This window comes from Triticum dicoccoides, chromosome 5A, assembly GCF_002162155.2.
Source record: "Triticum dicoccoides isolate Atlit2015 ecotype Zavitan chromosome 5A, WEW_v2.0, whole genome shotgun sequence".
NCBI classification, from domain to species: domain Eukaryota; kingdom Viridiplantae; phylum Streptophyta; class Magnoliopsida; order Poales; family Poaceae; genus Triticum; species Triticum dicoccoides.
In genome coordinates this window covers 409,334,497-409,349,569 of record NC_041388.1, presented here as the reverse complement: position 1 = coordinate 409,349,569, position 15,073 = coordinate 409,334,497, and the positions used below count along the sequence as shown (strand labels likewise).

Below are 15,073 nucleotides of genomic sequence, written 5' to 3'. Positions count from 1 at the left end.
GGAGTCAACGCGCGACATCCCACCGTGGTCACCGGGGCCCGCCGTGGAGGTGGTACCTGATATTGGCGCTCGCGCACCACCGCTTCGGGCGGAACACGGTCTTGACGTGGCGGTGCGGGGAGCGCATGCACCTCTCCTTGCGGCCGCTGCACCACTTGGCAGCTCTCCTTGTCGCGTGCTGGCGCCCTGCGCGGCGGGTCGCGCCGTGGGGCTTCACGCCTTGGCTTGGGGACAATGTCTTGCCTGAGAGGTGGAGGAGGCGCGCCGTGGGCCACGTCGCCCGCGAAAGACGGTGGGGGAGGCGGCGAGTGGGGCGATGCAGGGGCCTCTCCGGCAGCGCTGACGAGCTCGGTGATGCGGTCCAGCCAGTCCTCGTAGAGGTCGTCGGTCGGGCAGTAGCGCAAGAGCTCGCATGCCATGAGCAATGCGGCTCGTGCGTTCGCTGGCCCTCGGTTGGCGTGAGACGATGAAGCGGCATCCGGAGTTAGCAATGAGGTGGTTGTGTGCCCATCACACTGCACAGAACACCGCATCGACGAAGCCTGTTGCTCGTGGGCCGCGGGACCGGTGGCAGCGTTGGCCGCAGGCGATGGGGAACAGCGGGGAGCATCGTCCCCTGCAGACGCCGTCTGGGCGACACGGGCGGCGAGGGCAGCCCGGCGCTCAGCACGAACTCGATGAGCATCAGCCATGGGAACGGCAAAACGGTGGCGAATCGACTGGAGGAAGAGAGGCTCCAATGCACCCCTACCTGGCACGCCACATGTCGGATTCTGGGCTCCACAAACCCTGGATAGATTCGAACTCTGGGGTGCGTGCGAAGAACTTAACCTCCCCAGCCCGCCTACTCATCGCTCTCACTGCCTAGCTCAATGAACTGGAAAGAAATGGGACAAGGCAGTTTACCCAGGTTCGGGCCACCCTGCAGTGTAAAACCCTACTCTTTCTTTGTGGTGGATTAGCCTCGATGTGGGTTGAGGATGAACTAGTACAGTGGGAGAACAACCTCAGAAGGTGTGTTCTTGTGTGGGTGTGAGCTGGTGAGGGAGGAGTGGATCCGATCCCCCTCTATGGTGGTGGCTAGGCTATATTTCTAGTGGCCTTGGTCCTCTTCCCCCAAAATGAAGGCGGGAAGGGATCTCACAACGGCCAAATTCGAAGGGAGACAACTAATACATCTTATCCTCACAAAAGGTGGTCTTCGCCTGCAAAGCTTCTGGTCGTGACGCCATGGTGGGCTCGGTGATGACCTCCGTCCTGCCGTCCTGGCGGTCTTGGTCTTGTTGCATGGGAATGAAAACCTTTGGCTGATTCCTCGAGACTCCGCGTCTGCGCTTGCCTCCTTAGCATCAAAGAGGAAACTGCTGTACTGCGCCCGCTGGCGCCCGCCTGGCCTTGGTCGTCATGACTTGCGTCATCCGAACCTCACGAGGTGGAGGCTTGCATAGAGATCTCCGCTCCTCAGGAGTCAGCCTGAGGAGGCCGCTCTTTCTTGAGGTCTTGGCATCGTCCGCCTCGCGAGGGTCTTGTGTTGTTGATGCTGAAGATGGGCCGTACCAGGCCGTCGATGGAGCCACGCTGTGGGCCGCAGGTAGGCAAGTCTGGGCACCCCCGTTCCCAGAACACCGACAACAAGGTTGGCGATTATTAGGGTGGTCGGAGTCATACTCTGCTAGAGTTGCTCTGACAGCACAACGCATTTGTATCATGAGTGGCGTGCACCTTTTTACTGGGAATATGGGAAGCTTTATTGCTTTAACTAGGTGATTTCACCGTGTGTTGCTGCGAGAATTGAAAGATTAATTGTGGATGAATTGTGTATGAGTGGCCTAAATCAAAAGCCAGTATTATTTCCGGAAGTAACTGTGTGTGGACAAAGAGTATGAATGTACACTTGACCAATGGTGGTACAACAATTAAATTGGGGTATGCATGTACTACAAAATAGTGTTAGTGAATAATGATGTGACACATTTGATGATGTGGATGGCTGCATGTTGAGAGAATTAGAGTTAGTGGTGATTAACTATTTAGGTAACTAGATGATACCTCACACGTTTTCGCGGGATAGTTTACAACATATTTCAATGATATTTCTTGTATGAAACATGAATATTTGGAGTAATAATATAAGAGCTAGAACTGAAATATATATAATTTACCGTGTTTGATTATTGTATAGTTGTATAATATTTATTAAATGTAAATATCATAATAGAATAGAAATTTTAATGCATGTTTGCATGTTGAGGTGGGTCTTTTCCCATGCACATGTTGCATGATGATGTGGCATGCTTGCATGTTGCAAGAAATAGGGATAGGTCTTTTTTATGCATATTGTGTGATGAGGTGGCATGCTTGTATATTGAGAGAAATAGGTTAATGGGACTGGTAATTTAAATATAGAAGATATATGATCACGTCCGATTACAAACCGTCCTAAGGGAGTGTGAGCGAATGGCGCTCGGGCGCGTTTGCTCCTTCATGTAACAGCGTGAACGAGTGGATGTGGTTAAATGAAGTAGTTGTAAATTCAAGTGCAATAAATACTCTGCATGTTTGTTTGTCTAACAGGTTTAAGATTAATTAAGAAATGATGATTTCAAATCCTAATTTACAAATAGATTTAGTTCTTGTTCGCAGTGCAAATAAATGGCCTAGCACATTGTCATTTGTCTAGCAGATTTGGGTCCAAGACGATAACATTTCATAATTTGCCAAATGAGAACTTTTCATGTTCCTTGTGCAAATGACGATTACATTTCAGTATTTGCAAATTAGGATTTGTTCATGTTCACCGTGCAAAAATTGCGATTACATTTTACAATTTGAAAATGAGAAAGGTGTAACAGTTCTCGGGTGCCTCTAAACCCTCATGAATAGTAAATTTATAAAAAAAATATCTAAACTTTTAGGGATCAAAGATGAACAAATATTTGATGTTCTTGCAAAGTTTCAGCAACAAATAACCTTCGTGGGGCTCTCACCAGAAAAACAAAATCACTGCTTAAAAATGTACATAAACTTTGAACAATAATTTTGTTTTTTTATGTGAGGGCTCCTTGAATGTTATTTTTAGCTAAAACTTTGCAAGATCATCAAAAGTTTGATCTTGTTTGATGTCCCAAAGTTTCAGATTTTTTGTTTTCTTAATTGTTTTGAATTTACTATTTATAGAAGGTGTAGGGGCATGCGGGTACTAAAAATCCCATCTCTTTGAAAATTGGGATTTGTTTATGTTCGCCTTGAAAAAAATGCCCTAGCACATCGTCTGTTTTCTAGTAGGTTGGGATTAATTAGACCTAATACAAAAATCTAATACGGAATGCATTGAAGAGGCTGACGTCAGGTAGGCACTTTTGACAAAGAGCAAGCGAGCTCGGGTACTCTTTGGAGTTTCCGGTCCTATGACCTTCTTTGGTTTGGAGGAATTTCATAGGAATATTACAGGGTAGGATTCTTATAGAAATTATTTTTAGAGTCATTTGGTTCATAGGAATGAGTTCCATTTCTATATAAGATTTCTTTCTATCCTTCACATTTCATAGAAAAATAAACATGAGTCTAGACTCAATGAAATTTTTTCTATGATGCGAATCAAATGTCATCTGTTTTTTAGTCCTACTCATAGATACATGTCATTTCATTTTTCAAAAAAATCTACTTCTATGATAATCATATCCTATGAACCAAAGAAAGCCCAAGGCTGCTAGTAGTAATAAGAAGGGTGGACATTCGTTTGGCCAGCGGTCTGAAGCCAACCAACAAGGCACGGGCCTACTTAGCGCAGAGGTCTGCCATACAATTACCATCCCTCGGAACACTGCGCCTGAGTAGGTGCACCTGCCATACAATTATGATGTATGCCCTCACCGTACTCTATAGAATACAGTACTACTCAGTACTAGCTAGGCACGTAACCGCAGAATGTACTGGGTGGAAATACAGTGCAACACACATACACATCCATTCTTCAGATGCAGTGTTCTTAATATTATCATGATCACAAGGTGCTTCAGATCCGGGCACCAAGCACACCACCACCATTTCTTACTGTAACCATGGGGTCCTTCTAGTTCATAGGGCACAACGAACATATTTACAAGTTGGCACTTAGAAAGAAGGAAAGAAAAAACAGCAATATATGTACAACAGGGGACACTTTGGGCCGTGTTTTCCTCCAATTTATGTGAACGGTCATTTCTCGGCGTCTGATCCAGCGTGGGATGCTGGGTTTGGCTTGAACTCCTCCTCGAGGTTTTCGATGACAGGCTCCACCGCGGCGTCGATCTTGTCGCTGAGCGCTTCAATCTGCAACGACTAGACGGTCAGCAGGGAAATTTCCTAATGCATAGTACTAGGGACGGTAGAGAAGAAACCGTCTTTAACAGGATGGAAGGATAGCATATGCATTGATCTCGAATCAAGATGCAATGCGTGCCATACCATTCAATTTTAGCTATTCTAAAATAAATTCAATTTTCCTTGTATGACTGCAGAAAGTTTGAAATTTGAGCTATCAAAAGCGTGTTCGGAGAGAAACTGAGAAACCATAGAAACAGTCTATATATGTACTACCAAGTAAAGTAAGCACATGCTTTCCCCATCCCAAAGTCTTCCAATTCTTTTGTTTGCAGTAGCAGCATGACCGCAGATATGTTATTGAATATTTCGTTGATTCCTTGCAAGCAACAGCTAACTTAACGAATAATCTGAATTGGTCAGAAATTGCTCTTGCATAGTTGTATATATTATTCCTAGCAGTAACTTTCACTAACATTTAATGTTCACACATGTAGGATGTATACTTGTTTATTATCCCTAAAATGTATATACAACGTAAGCAATTATATCATGTATACTTGTTTATTATCTTAAAAATGTGTATATAATGTAAGCAAGAACATCATCAAGCAGGAACATGAATAAGTCACCACGAACCTTCTTAATCATGACTTCAGCCTTGTGTGCATCCTTATCGACTTCCTCCGCAATGTACTCAAGCTCCTCGGCCAACTTGTGCAGGGACCCATCCTCCGGTAGGGAATTGGCCACATTAGCAGCGAACTTCTCCGTCACCTCGGAGGCCCGCTCCAAAACGTCCAAAGCAGTTTCCACGTTTTCGATCGCCTTGTCTAATATTACAAATCAATGATTTCAGCAAGAGCTTGATTTCAAATGTCAATGCCCAAAAAAAAAAACTATTCCTGAAGTCATGGGACTTTGCAAGGTTAATTCCAGGACTCTGAAAGTCTGAACCTTCTGTCGACTGAAGAATATGACTTTGCAGGATAAATATCAGGTGTGGTCTAGCTTAGAACCCTAGCTACTTAGCAGAATTAGTTCGATCCCAAGAACTTGCATCCGGATTGGTGAGTTGGTGTCTGAAATCCATCCCTCTTTCAGTGCCTATCTATCGTTCTTGTGTTGCGAATATCTGAGGTTCTGTTCTAAGCTGTCTGCAGGATTGGTAGCTGTATTGTGTGGATCAAAATCGAGACGAAATCGTAGTATTGGAGTGTGTGTGTATGTACCTTCCATCTGCCTGGCCCTCTTGTAGAACGGCACGGCCGTGTAGACTACGCCTCCGAGCACCATCTGCACCCTGCGAAAAAGAGCATGAGAGAAGGGGATGGTCAGTCGCGAACTCGCGATTCATCCCACAGGAGCCGCACAGATTACAGAGGTACAGTATGTGGCACTGAGCCCGTAAATCCCCACCAGATAGGTAACATCGGCAGCGGCGAGAAGCCGAGGCGTCGGCGGCCCGCGGCGTCGACGGCGGCCGCGGCCTGGTCCGCCGGAACCACATCAGACTTCCCGAGGAAAACCCACCTATCAACAGAGATCAAAACCAAAATTTACACAAAATCCACGGGTTGACTTGGCCCAGCGCACAAAATACCCGAAGTCTTGATAGGAGTAGACGTACCCGGAGTCGATATCGCTCGGATCCGCAGCAGAGTCGCCGGCAGATGGCTTCTCGCTGGTGCTGCACCGGAGGAGGAACGTCGCACGAATCAGGAAAAAAGGGGCATCAAATTGCATCCCCCAATCAACCATGAATTGAGAAGAAACAGAGGGAAAAAATAAGGTGGCCGTATACCGTGGGTCTTCCTGGGCGGGCAGGGCGGCGGCGGTAGGCGGCACGGCGAGCGTCGCCATGGATTTTGGAGGGTCGATTCGAAGAGCAGAAGCTATGAGTGGACGGAGGGGAAGAAATAAAGGAAGCAGGAGACGATTTGCGCGTGAGAAATGTAGGAGTAGTGTGGTGTGGTTGGTAGCAGTGCTTAATCATGTGAGGGTCCGAGTCAGCATTAAATTGCTAGCGCAAAATCTGTACGATCTATGTACGACAAGACTCATCTGGGTGTGATGGGCCCAAACCTCGGGAAACGGGCCTGTCGCTTATCGTACACATCGTATGATAAAATTGATCGTATGTGAGGCAGTTTCGATTGCAGTGTGAGTAGAAACAAATCTTATCTGTTTTTGACGCGAAAACAAATCTTATCTACTACGTACACGTGTGTTGGGATTAGTTCTACTTCTACAGTGAGTTTCTGCAAAATAATGCATAAGTGCCCAAGAAAACAGTAAATTAGCAAGAAAAGTAGAAAAATGTTCAAAATAATCTGAGTTGTTTGTGACAAACATTGACGAGTGTTTCGACTGCGTGTAAAGTTTTGTGAAGAAAAAAACATCTGTAATGCTAGAGACAAAGAAAAACATATGCTTAAAAAATACTACTACTATTTTTGAAAGCATTTTAAGCACTGGCTTTTTTTCCTTGGACCTTTGCGAATGTCATTCTATCATAAACTCTTGTTTGCCGGCAAGAAAACAGTTTTTGTTTTTAGAAACAATAGTTTCTACATTTTCTGTTCATCTGGGTGCATGGACCCGGGAGTAGAATGACACTTTCAGTATAACGCGCGCTTGTGCTAAGCTCAGGTATCCATGTTGCTCGGATATGGCGATGTTTCTTTTACGTAGTTATCTTATTGAAGACATTGTTTGGATATGCCTAGTCTAATTTTTCAAGTGAAAACCAACTCTTCAAGTGAAAACCAACGGTCGTGCTTGAGCGTTGTTCCCTTTCTGAATGCGTTGTTGTTGAAGAATCTCGTTGTCCATGTGATGTCAAGAGATGGTTGTTGCGGGTATGGTTATTGTTGTAGTTTGTCGATCACGGATCTGACCGCTTGGAGTTTTTTTTTTCTCGTCTTATATAACTTTGCTATTTGGTGTCGTGTTGTTGTGTGTGTGCACGTGTTGGTGTTGGTTGTGTGCATCTTACCTATACAGAGGCCGGATGTGTGTTCATTGTGTCTGTATCCTCTTGATACTTCATTACAAGCTAATAAAATTCACCCTTTATCAAAAAAAAAGTATCCATGAGAAAATACGCATTGAAGGAAAAAACCAGGGGAAAAGGAGCAGTTCCTGGCTCCCAAAAAAAATCAGCTACCGGTATTTTTTATAGATATCAAAAATATTATTTATAACATGTTCAGGTAACTATGAAGATGTATAAACTTGAAGCAAGCGTTGTCTACTATACCAAGTTAACATGAAAACTCATGGGTAAAATTAAGGTCTCTAGAAATGACTATGGAATCCACTTCCAAGTGTATTGCTTCTAGGACAACATCCACTCCAATGAGCACATCCAAATGTATATGCCCTTTCCTACTTGTTACTTCAAAGTATCACATCATCTATGGTCATAAACTGTGGCAACCAATCTTATCTTAATTAACAAACTTGCTCAGTTCATGTCTTCCCACGAAAATAAAAATTCCATAACATTCCAGCTGCGACATACAAAGATATACTGATTTGTGCGAGGGCAGGCCAGTAAGAGATCTCCTTCAATGAATTGCTAACTAAAGAGTATAAATAAGGCACCTCCAATACTCTGTAATTACAATAAACCTTAAACTGCAGCAAACCATCTTGGAGCTTTGGATTGAACCTGGAAAAGCAGAAAAGAGCAGTATTTCGTATCAAATTCGCAGGTTATGAAACACATACAAATTCGAAAATCATTTGTGGTTTGGCAGAAACAGGATTTAGGTCAAGCCTATCATAAATTAATTACTCATGAAATAGCCCAGTAGGTTCTCTTGTTTGCCGGACTCTGAAGCTTCTTATAAGTTCTTCAAGTCAAGTTGATTCAGAGATGCGTAAGTAGAAATGTAAAAACATTCTATGATAGATTTCTTCTACACAAAGGGGACGGTATAGACATATAGAAGAGCTAAGGCAAGCGTGCAATGACAAACGGCATGGATAATCTTATTTCAAAGAACAGGTAGATGGATAATCTTGCAGTGATATCATCAGCACAACATTGTTCTAATAGGGGAACCCCCATCTACCTGACCAAAAATAATAATATTAAGCAGCCCCATGATTCTTTCACCACTTCTCTGTGGAGAAATGAATTTGCAGATCCTAACGGGCGGTTGGTGCTTTGTTTACCCTTAACTCTTGCCATGGTCTCTTCCCTCAGCGGTGCTAAGCACAGAGGCGCTGGTTCTTCTTCACAACAGCGCGCACACGCTTGGTCTTACGAGCCTTTTTGCCAAAGCCCCCTAAATATGGGAACCTGATATCAGATTCGTGTGCGTGTATTTTCTCTCGCAGATCACTCAGATATGAAGGAATGGCAGCATATTCATGAAGCATCAGCCCCCTTGTCCTACAGCAAGAAAGAAAGATAAATATTAGGCAATCATGTTGCACAGTGGAAGTTAGGGTACCGGTGATACTTACCATTGAAGATTATGACAATATGTCATAAGATGATCTGGAAGCGTGAAAGGCCGCACGGATGGACGAACCATCTTATTCGAATAATGCACCTTTGTGTACATTGTTGTGTGCTCAGAAGAACCACTGCCTAGAGAATGCAACACAACGGGATCCTTGTTTGATACATATGAGTAAACAGAGTTGCCGCTGATGCAAGGGAGGTTCATGGTGGAGATCGACAGGCAGCGGTCTTTCCCTAGGAACAAGGCCTCATCACCAAGGCTGTTCACCGGAATGAGATCCCCACCATGCACGTTCACCTGAAATAGCGTGACGGTGAAGTATCGCCACCACTCCATCTCAGCGCAAATGTCATAACCCATTCGATGATGTTGCACGGCTAGAAGCATGCGTCCCCCGGACTCCACGAGGAAGTAGGAGGATCTGAATATGTCAACCAACTCACGCGGGACATGAGCGTGGATTTGGAGGGTAGAGCTGAACGAGCTGCCCTGATGCCGGTATGGTGCCGTACAGCCGGCCTTGGAAGGGCAGGGTGTTGTGGAGCATGATGTCTCGATGGATCACCACCCAGCTAGGGTGGCCTTGGCGCGCACAGATAACCATCTCTGCGCTGGTTAACCATGCCACAACGGCGATGGATGTGTCGGCGCGGCAGACAGCGGCGCCCATCGACAGCAGTGATGTGAAATTGTTGATCTCGGTGTGGAATATGGTGGCGAGGGGAGGGAGCTCGACGATGACACGCGTGAAGGGGTGGAGCACGCGCACCACGGAGCTGTCCTTGTCCAGCGTGATGATGAGGCCGTCGGTGATGCCGACAATCTTTTGGCGGTGGAGCTCCGGCAGGCGGACGGCGAGGCGCTGGCCGGTGGATGTGTGGAAGAAGGTGATCTTGCACGCGGCTGTCACCGGCACCCCGTCGCCGTCACAGAGCGCGACCCATCCGCGCGGGCTGAAGCGCTTGTCCAGCAGGGTCGCGTCTCGTGGGCTGGCCGTTGAGGATCGCCACGGCGAGCACACGGCGCGGAACCTGATGTATTCTGTCACGTCCGCTGCGAGCAGCCGCAGGGAGATGAGGTCGGCGATGTCCCAGGGCAGGGACGCCCAGCCGCTTGTCGGGATGGAGGTCGCCCGCCGCTTGCAGCTGCCGGCGACAGGATCCCCTTTTACGGTTATCTCCTAACCGCGCCATTGACATCGCCAGTGGGAAGAACTGCCGCCGAGATATAAGGAGGCGGACACAAACTCCAGGCGATTCCACTTCTTCGATCGTATATATGGCGCTACGAAATCGGAATTAATCTGTGTTCGTTTCTGGCTCCAACTCGGATACTTCAATGGAAGAGGCGAGTCTGAACAGGAACGAGGTAAGTGGCAATTTGTGGATTAAGAAGGCTTTTTCCCCAGATATCAGCTTCTTCAGTGGAAAGAAAGAGGAACTAACAAACTAAGGGCCTCTTTGATTCATAGGATTACAAAAACATAGGAATAGAGAAAATGTAGGATTGGAATGACATGTCCATTAGATCCCTATAGAATTTGAGTTTGTTTGATTGTGTCACGAGAAAAACAAAGGGTTTCTTTCAAGAGGTTGAAGTGGATGTTAGAATTCCTGTAAAATATAGTATAAATGAATTCTTAGGAAAAAAATCCTACACGATTCAATCCTACGAATCAAACGATCAATATAGAAAAAATTCCTAAGGATTCTAATTCTTCAAAAATCCTATAAAAATCCTTTGAATTAAAGAGACCCTAAACAGAGAGGACATACTCTTCTTTAGTTTGTATAGATGATGATGAATTGGAAGCTCCTCTGGATCTTCCATCTGGCCTTTCATCAGTGAAATAATGAGTCTGTCAAGTTTAGTGAATGTCAAACTAAAGAGTGTACTGTGCTTTTCTTTCCGTTTAGTGAATGTTCTTTAGAGAAGAGAATTGAAACCAATTACTTTTCCCCGTTTCTTTTTCCCCGCATATAAGTTTTATCCGAAGTCAAATTTCATCAAATTTGACCAAATTATAGAAAAAAAGTATGAGGCGTGCAATGTGCTACACGTCGGCCATTTGATATTTTAAAAAGATCGTCCGCGTTGCGAGTCATCCTATGTATGATGCTCATCATGTGATCATTGTTCCCTCATTGCAACAAGAACCTTGTCGACGTGGCACGACATCAGTACGGCGGCGCGGTCAGATGGGGCGGCGCATCATCGCGAGCAGGGGAGCGGAGCTGCGCATCAACTAGCCGGAGCGGGGATGAGGTGGAGATGTGGCGTTGTGGTTGCTCGTGGCGCTCGTCTCTTGAAACTTCAGCTCACCAACTTTTACGAGAAGACTATTTTCTCGTAAGGGTGTGCCTACGTCTCAGTCGACTGAAATTTAACTAAGTCTGTCAAGTGACATTACATAGAAGAGAGAAAAAGAAAACACTGATTTTTTTAAACAAATTCAATGTAAGATCTCATAGATATAATATCGACTGAAACTTAACGAAGTACTCGACTGAGACTTAGACTAGCCACAATGGAGAGTAACATATACTAGTAACATACACATATCCCTAGACTATATTACTATATAGTACAATCTTCCTTTCTTCCCTTGTTTATTGTATGACACATTATCAAAAATCCTAGTATGTGGCAAAGTCTACCAATAACTATCTTACAACCATTGGAGATGCCCTAAGCAAAATTGTCTTGGGATGTGTTAAATTACTAACTAAGCTAGCCTTAGACTAGTCACAATGGGAGTAACTTAACTACTCCCTCCTTCCATCTATATAGGGACTAATACGTTTTTCGAGGCTAACTTTGACCAAATGTTAGAGCAATAATATATGACATGCAACTTACACAAAGCACATTGTCCAATTCGTACGTGAAAGGAGTTTTCAATGATATAATTTTCACATTATGCATGTCATGTATTATTAATCTTGTTAATAATCAAAGGATGTCTTGAAAGACGCATTAGGCCCTATATAGATGGAAGGAGGGAGTAGTAACATCACACATTTTAATACAAGATTGCTTATGTGGCAGCTAATTAATGAGGAGAGAAGGGTTTGTGGTAACTTAGCTAGTTACTGTAACATCACACATTTCAAAGCATAATGAGTCTATAGCCCAAAGCTAGTCACAATAAGAGTAACTTAACTAGTAACATCACACATTTCAATACAAGATTGCTTATGTGGCAGCTAATTAATGAGGAGAGAAGGGTTTGTGGTAACTTAGCTAGTTACTGTAACATCACACATTTTAAAGCATAATGAGTCTATAGCCCAAAGCTAGTCACAATAAGAGTAACTTAACTAGTAACATCACACATTTCAATACAAGATTGCTTATGTGGCAGCCAATTAATAAGGAGAGAGGGGTTTGTGGTAACCTAGGTAGTTACTGTAACATCACACATTTCAAGACATAATGAGTCTATAGCCTAATGAAAAACTCTTTCATGATACTCTCTCCGTCACGGTTTAGAAAACGCGCTTGGAAATTCTCTGGGACCTAGGTGGTTATCTATTGGTTGTGAGATGTGTTAAAAAATAGCATTCACATTACGCATGCATATAGAAATTGTATATCGGAGTACTAATTAGCTACTAGAAATAAATGCAATGTGCCCTAAACCTTGTTTATTGTGGAAATGCACGTAAATTTAACTGTGAGGGAGTACCACTAATATGTTACTACCCACTATGGAGGTAGTAACATAGACTAGTAACATCGGCAGGTTACTACTCTATGTTACTCCCCACTGTGAGCAGTCTAATAAATGAACTCTTTCATAATACCACTTATATGTTACTACCCAATATGAAGGTAGTAACCTAGACTAGTAACATCGGCAAATTACTACTCTGTGTTACTCCTCACTGTGAGCAGTCTCACAAAATTGCCCCATGTTTGTATTTAGCATCTTGCCACAATAAACATAGCAGCGATCTTCTCCGTTGGGAACCAGCAATACACGGTGAAGCCCGCACCCGGATATAAGCAAATCCATTCGCCTCTCTCGCCGCGAAATCTCGGCCGTTGGGTCACGAATAGACGGTTAGGATACCGCGCCAGGAAGCTGTGACGTGCTACGATTATCGGAGAGCATGGAGTCCAGACGTACATGCACGACCGAGTATTTCTTCCACTTATTTTACAACCGTTCTTGACTTTGCGTACACCAATTCCAACCCCAGTGCTGCGATACGCGCACAAAAGGACCGCGGCGACAAGATCACCCACCACACCGGCACGTGGGCCAGGATCACTCTGTCGGTCTCCACGACCCACCTGTCAGCGACAGAAACCGCTTTGTCTCTGTGCGTTCCAAGTGTTCCCACTCGCTGTCTGTGCTCTCCAGCTCCACCCCAAGTTGAACCGGTGCCAAACTTCACCAAACCCAACGACGACCAATCCACTCCACGTCTCCATCTCCACACACACCACTGCCCGCCCGCCCGCGCACGCGGGCCATTCCATTCATCTCCCCCGCCCCGCCGATGCGCGCCGCCGATCCCGCGCAGCAGCAGCAGCCGCCGCAGCCGCCGATCGATCCGCGCTCCGCGGTAGCCTAGCCTAGCCATGTCCCCCCACACGTCGTGGAGCCCCCCGCTCCCGGGCGTCGTCACGCTCAACTGCACGGACAGCGCGTACGAGTGCCTCCCGCTCTGCCCCGGCCTCGACTGCCCCGACTACGCCGCGCCCCCGCCGCCGCCGCTCCCGCTCGCCCCGGCCGCCGTCGACCGCCGCCTGCCCGTACGCCTCCTCCTCACCGTCTCCCTCCTCTCCGCCTTCCTCTTCCTCTCGCTCGGGCTCGCCACGCTCCTCCTCTACCGCCGCCGCCGCGCCCTGCGCCGCCGCCGCCGGGCGGCCGCCGCCCAGCTGCCACACGGCGAGGGGTTCGGCGATGGAGGGGACGAGGAGGGAGGCGGAGGCGGAGGCGGAGGGGTGGTGCACCACGTCTGGTACATCCGCACGGTGGGGCTCGACGAGGCCACCATCGCGTCCATAGCCACCAAGGAGTACCGCGGCGTGGGGGCCGGCGGGGACTGCGCGGTGTGCCTCGGTGAGTTCAGCGACGGCGAGCTCGTCCGCCTCCTCCCGCGCTGCTCGCACCCGTTCCACGCGCCCTGCATCGACACCTGGCTCCGCGCCCACGTCAGCTGTCCGATTTGCCGTTCCGTCGTCGTCGTGCCATCCAGCCTCCCGGCTGCGGCGACTGATGCCGAGGCAGAGGGCCGCCAAGTGGAAGAGCACCAGGTGTTTGACGAAATGTCCCCGTCGGAATCACTGCCCGAGGGTTCTGAGGATTCCGATGCCTCGTCGGACACTCAAAGTGAGGACACCCAAGTTGTAGCAGAGGAGAATGGAACTGCGACGCCCAAGCCAATACGGCGCTCAGCCTCCATGGACTCGCCGCTGTTCCTTGTGGTTGTGCCTGAAGGTCAGGGTGGTGCTCTGCAGGCTAATCGCAAATTGCCGAGTGGTCGACAGATGAGCATCTTCAGGGCGAAGGAAAAGGAGGCAGCAGGGACATCTTCATCCTCTTGTCAAACAGGCGGGTTCAAGATTGGCAGGTCCATGTCAAGCAGTGGTCGGGGATTGTTCTTCTCACGGAATGGGCGCTCCACTGGCAACGTGCTGCCACTGTGAGTTGGTGTAATGTTACTGTCAAGAGGATACAGCCTCAGCAAAGCCGGGAGCTGGTAGTGTATCAGTGTCTGTTAATAGAGAGTTTACACGGGATAGCAGTGGCTCGGAGAGAAAATCTCATCTGAATTCTGAAATCTGTGAGTTGACCAGAGTAATTATCGCGTGATAAGTATTTCTTGAGTGGATGTGCTCATGTTAACTTGCATGCCCAAGTTTCCTTTACCACAATGTCAACATCAAGCTCTGGTTAAGTGAATTTTGGGGAAGAAGCTGAAGGTTGGCTTGTTCATGTAATATTTATGTTGCAATCTTGCAAAGAGTGGACCACTGCCTGCTTCAATGTATATTGTTTCTAGAAGGGGGTGGTGCAAATGTAAGAATCTGTCCTTTGGGGAGGAGGGGCTGCCCTTATTCAGTCTGTAACAGTGGATATCACTGAGCACATACCAAATAAGACTTTGCACTAGTAACTGAATATCTTAAGAAATAACAACTACTTTGCATCATTGTTATTTGGATGTCTAGTGAACCAATGTAATACCAGCTTTCTGTGCGAGTTCTTGTTGTTGGCAGGATATGCGTGAACTTGAAAACACAATGCTGTTGTTTGCTCCTGTGGTCAAGGAGGA

The 15,073-nt window shown here is 46.6% G+C and overlaps 2 protein-coding genes across 2 annotated transcripts; one reads left to right on the top strand and one right to left on the bottom strand.

The window, feature by feature from the left end:
• Nucleotides 1-3,943: 3,943 nt before the first annotated feature.
• On the bottom strand, nucleotides 3,944-6,281 carry LOC119301897. Its single transcript, XM_037578890.1, has 6 exons — nucleotides 6,107-6,281; nucleotides 5,933-5,992; nucleotides 5,722-5,835; nucleotides 5,535-5,605; nucleotides 4,942-5,135; nucleotides 3,944-4,311 (listed from the first exon to the last, which is right to left on the bottom strand). The coding sequence occupies exons 1-6, from the start codon at nucleotides 6,163-6,165 to the stop codon at nucleotides 4,198-4,200; spliced, it is 612 nt and encodes a 203-aa protein (XP_037434787.1). The 5' UTR covers nucleotides 6,166-6,281; the 3' UTR covers nucleotides 3,944-4,197.
• Nucleotides 6,282-13,209: 6,928 nt separating this feature from the next.
• LOC119301896 (E3 ubiquitin-protein ligase RING1-like) lies at nucleotides 13,210-14,784 on the top strand. Its single transcript, XM_037578888.1, has one exon. The coding sequence runs from the start codon at nucleotides 13,374-13,376 to the stop codon at nucleotides 14,442-14,444; it is 1,071 nt and encodes a 356-aa protein (XP_037434785.1). The 5' UTR covers nucleotides 13,210-13,373; the 3' UTR covers nucleotides 14,445-14,784.
• Nucleotides 14,785-15,073: the final 289 nt, after the last annotated feature.

Coding starts and splice junctions, on each gene's coding strand:
- LOC119301897 (XM_037578890.1), bottom strand. CDS start 6,165: ATGGCGACGCTCGCCGTGCCGCCTACCGCCGCCGCCCTGCCCGCCCAG. Junction 5,993..6,106: donor CCCGCCCAGGAAGACCCACG/GTATACGGCCAC, acceptor CCTCCGGTGCAG/CACCAGCGAGAAGCCATCTG. Junction 4,312..4,941: donor CTGAAGTCATGATTAAGAAG/GTTCGTGGTGAC, acceptor TAGTCGTTGCAG/ATTGAAGCGCTCAGCGACAA.
- LOC119301896 (XM_037578888.1), top strand. CDS start 13,374: ATGTCCCCCCACACGTCGTGGAGCCCCCCGCTCCCGGGCGTCGTCACG.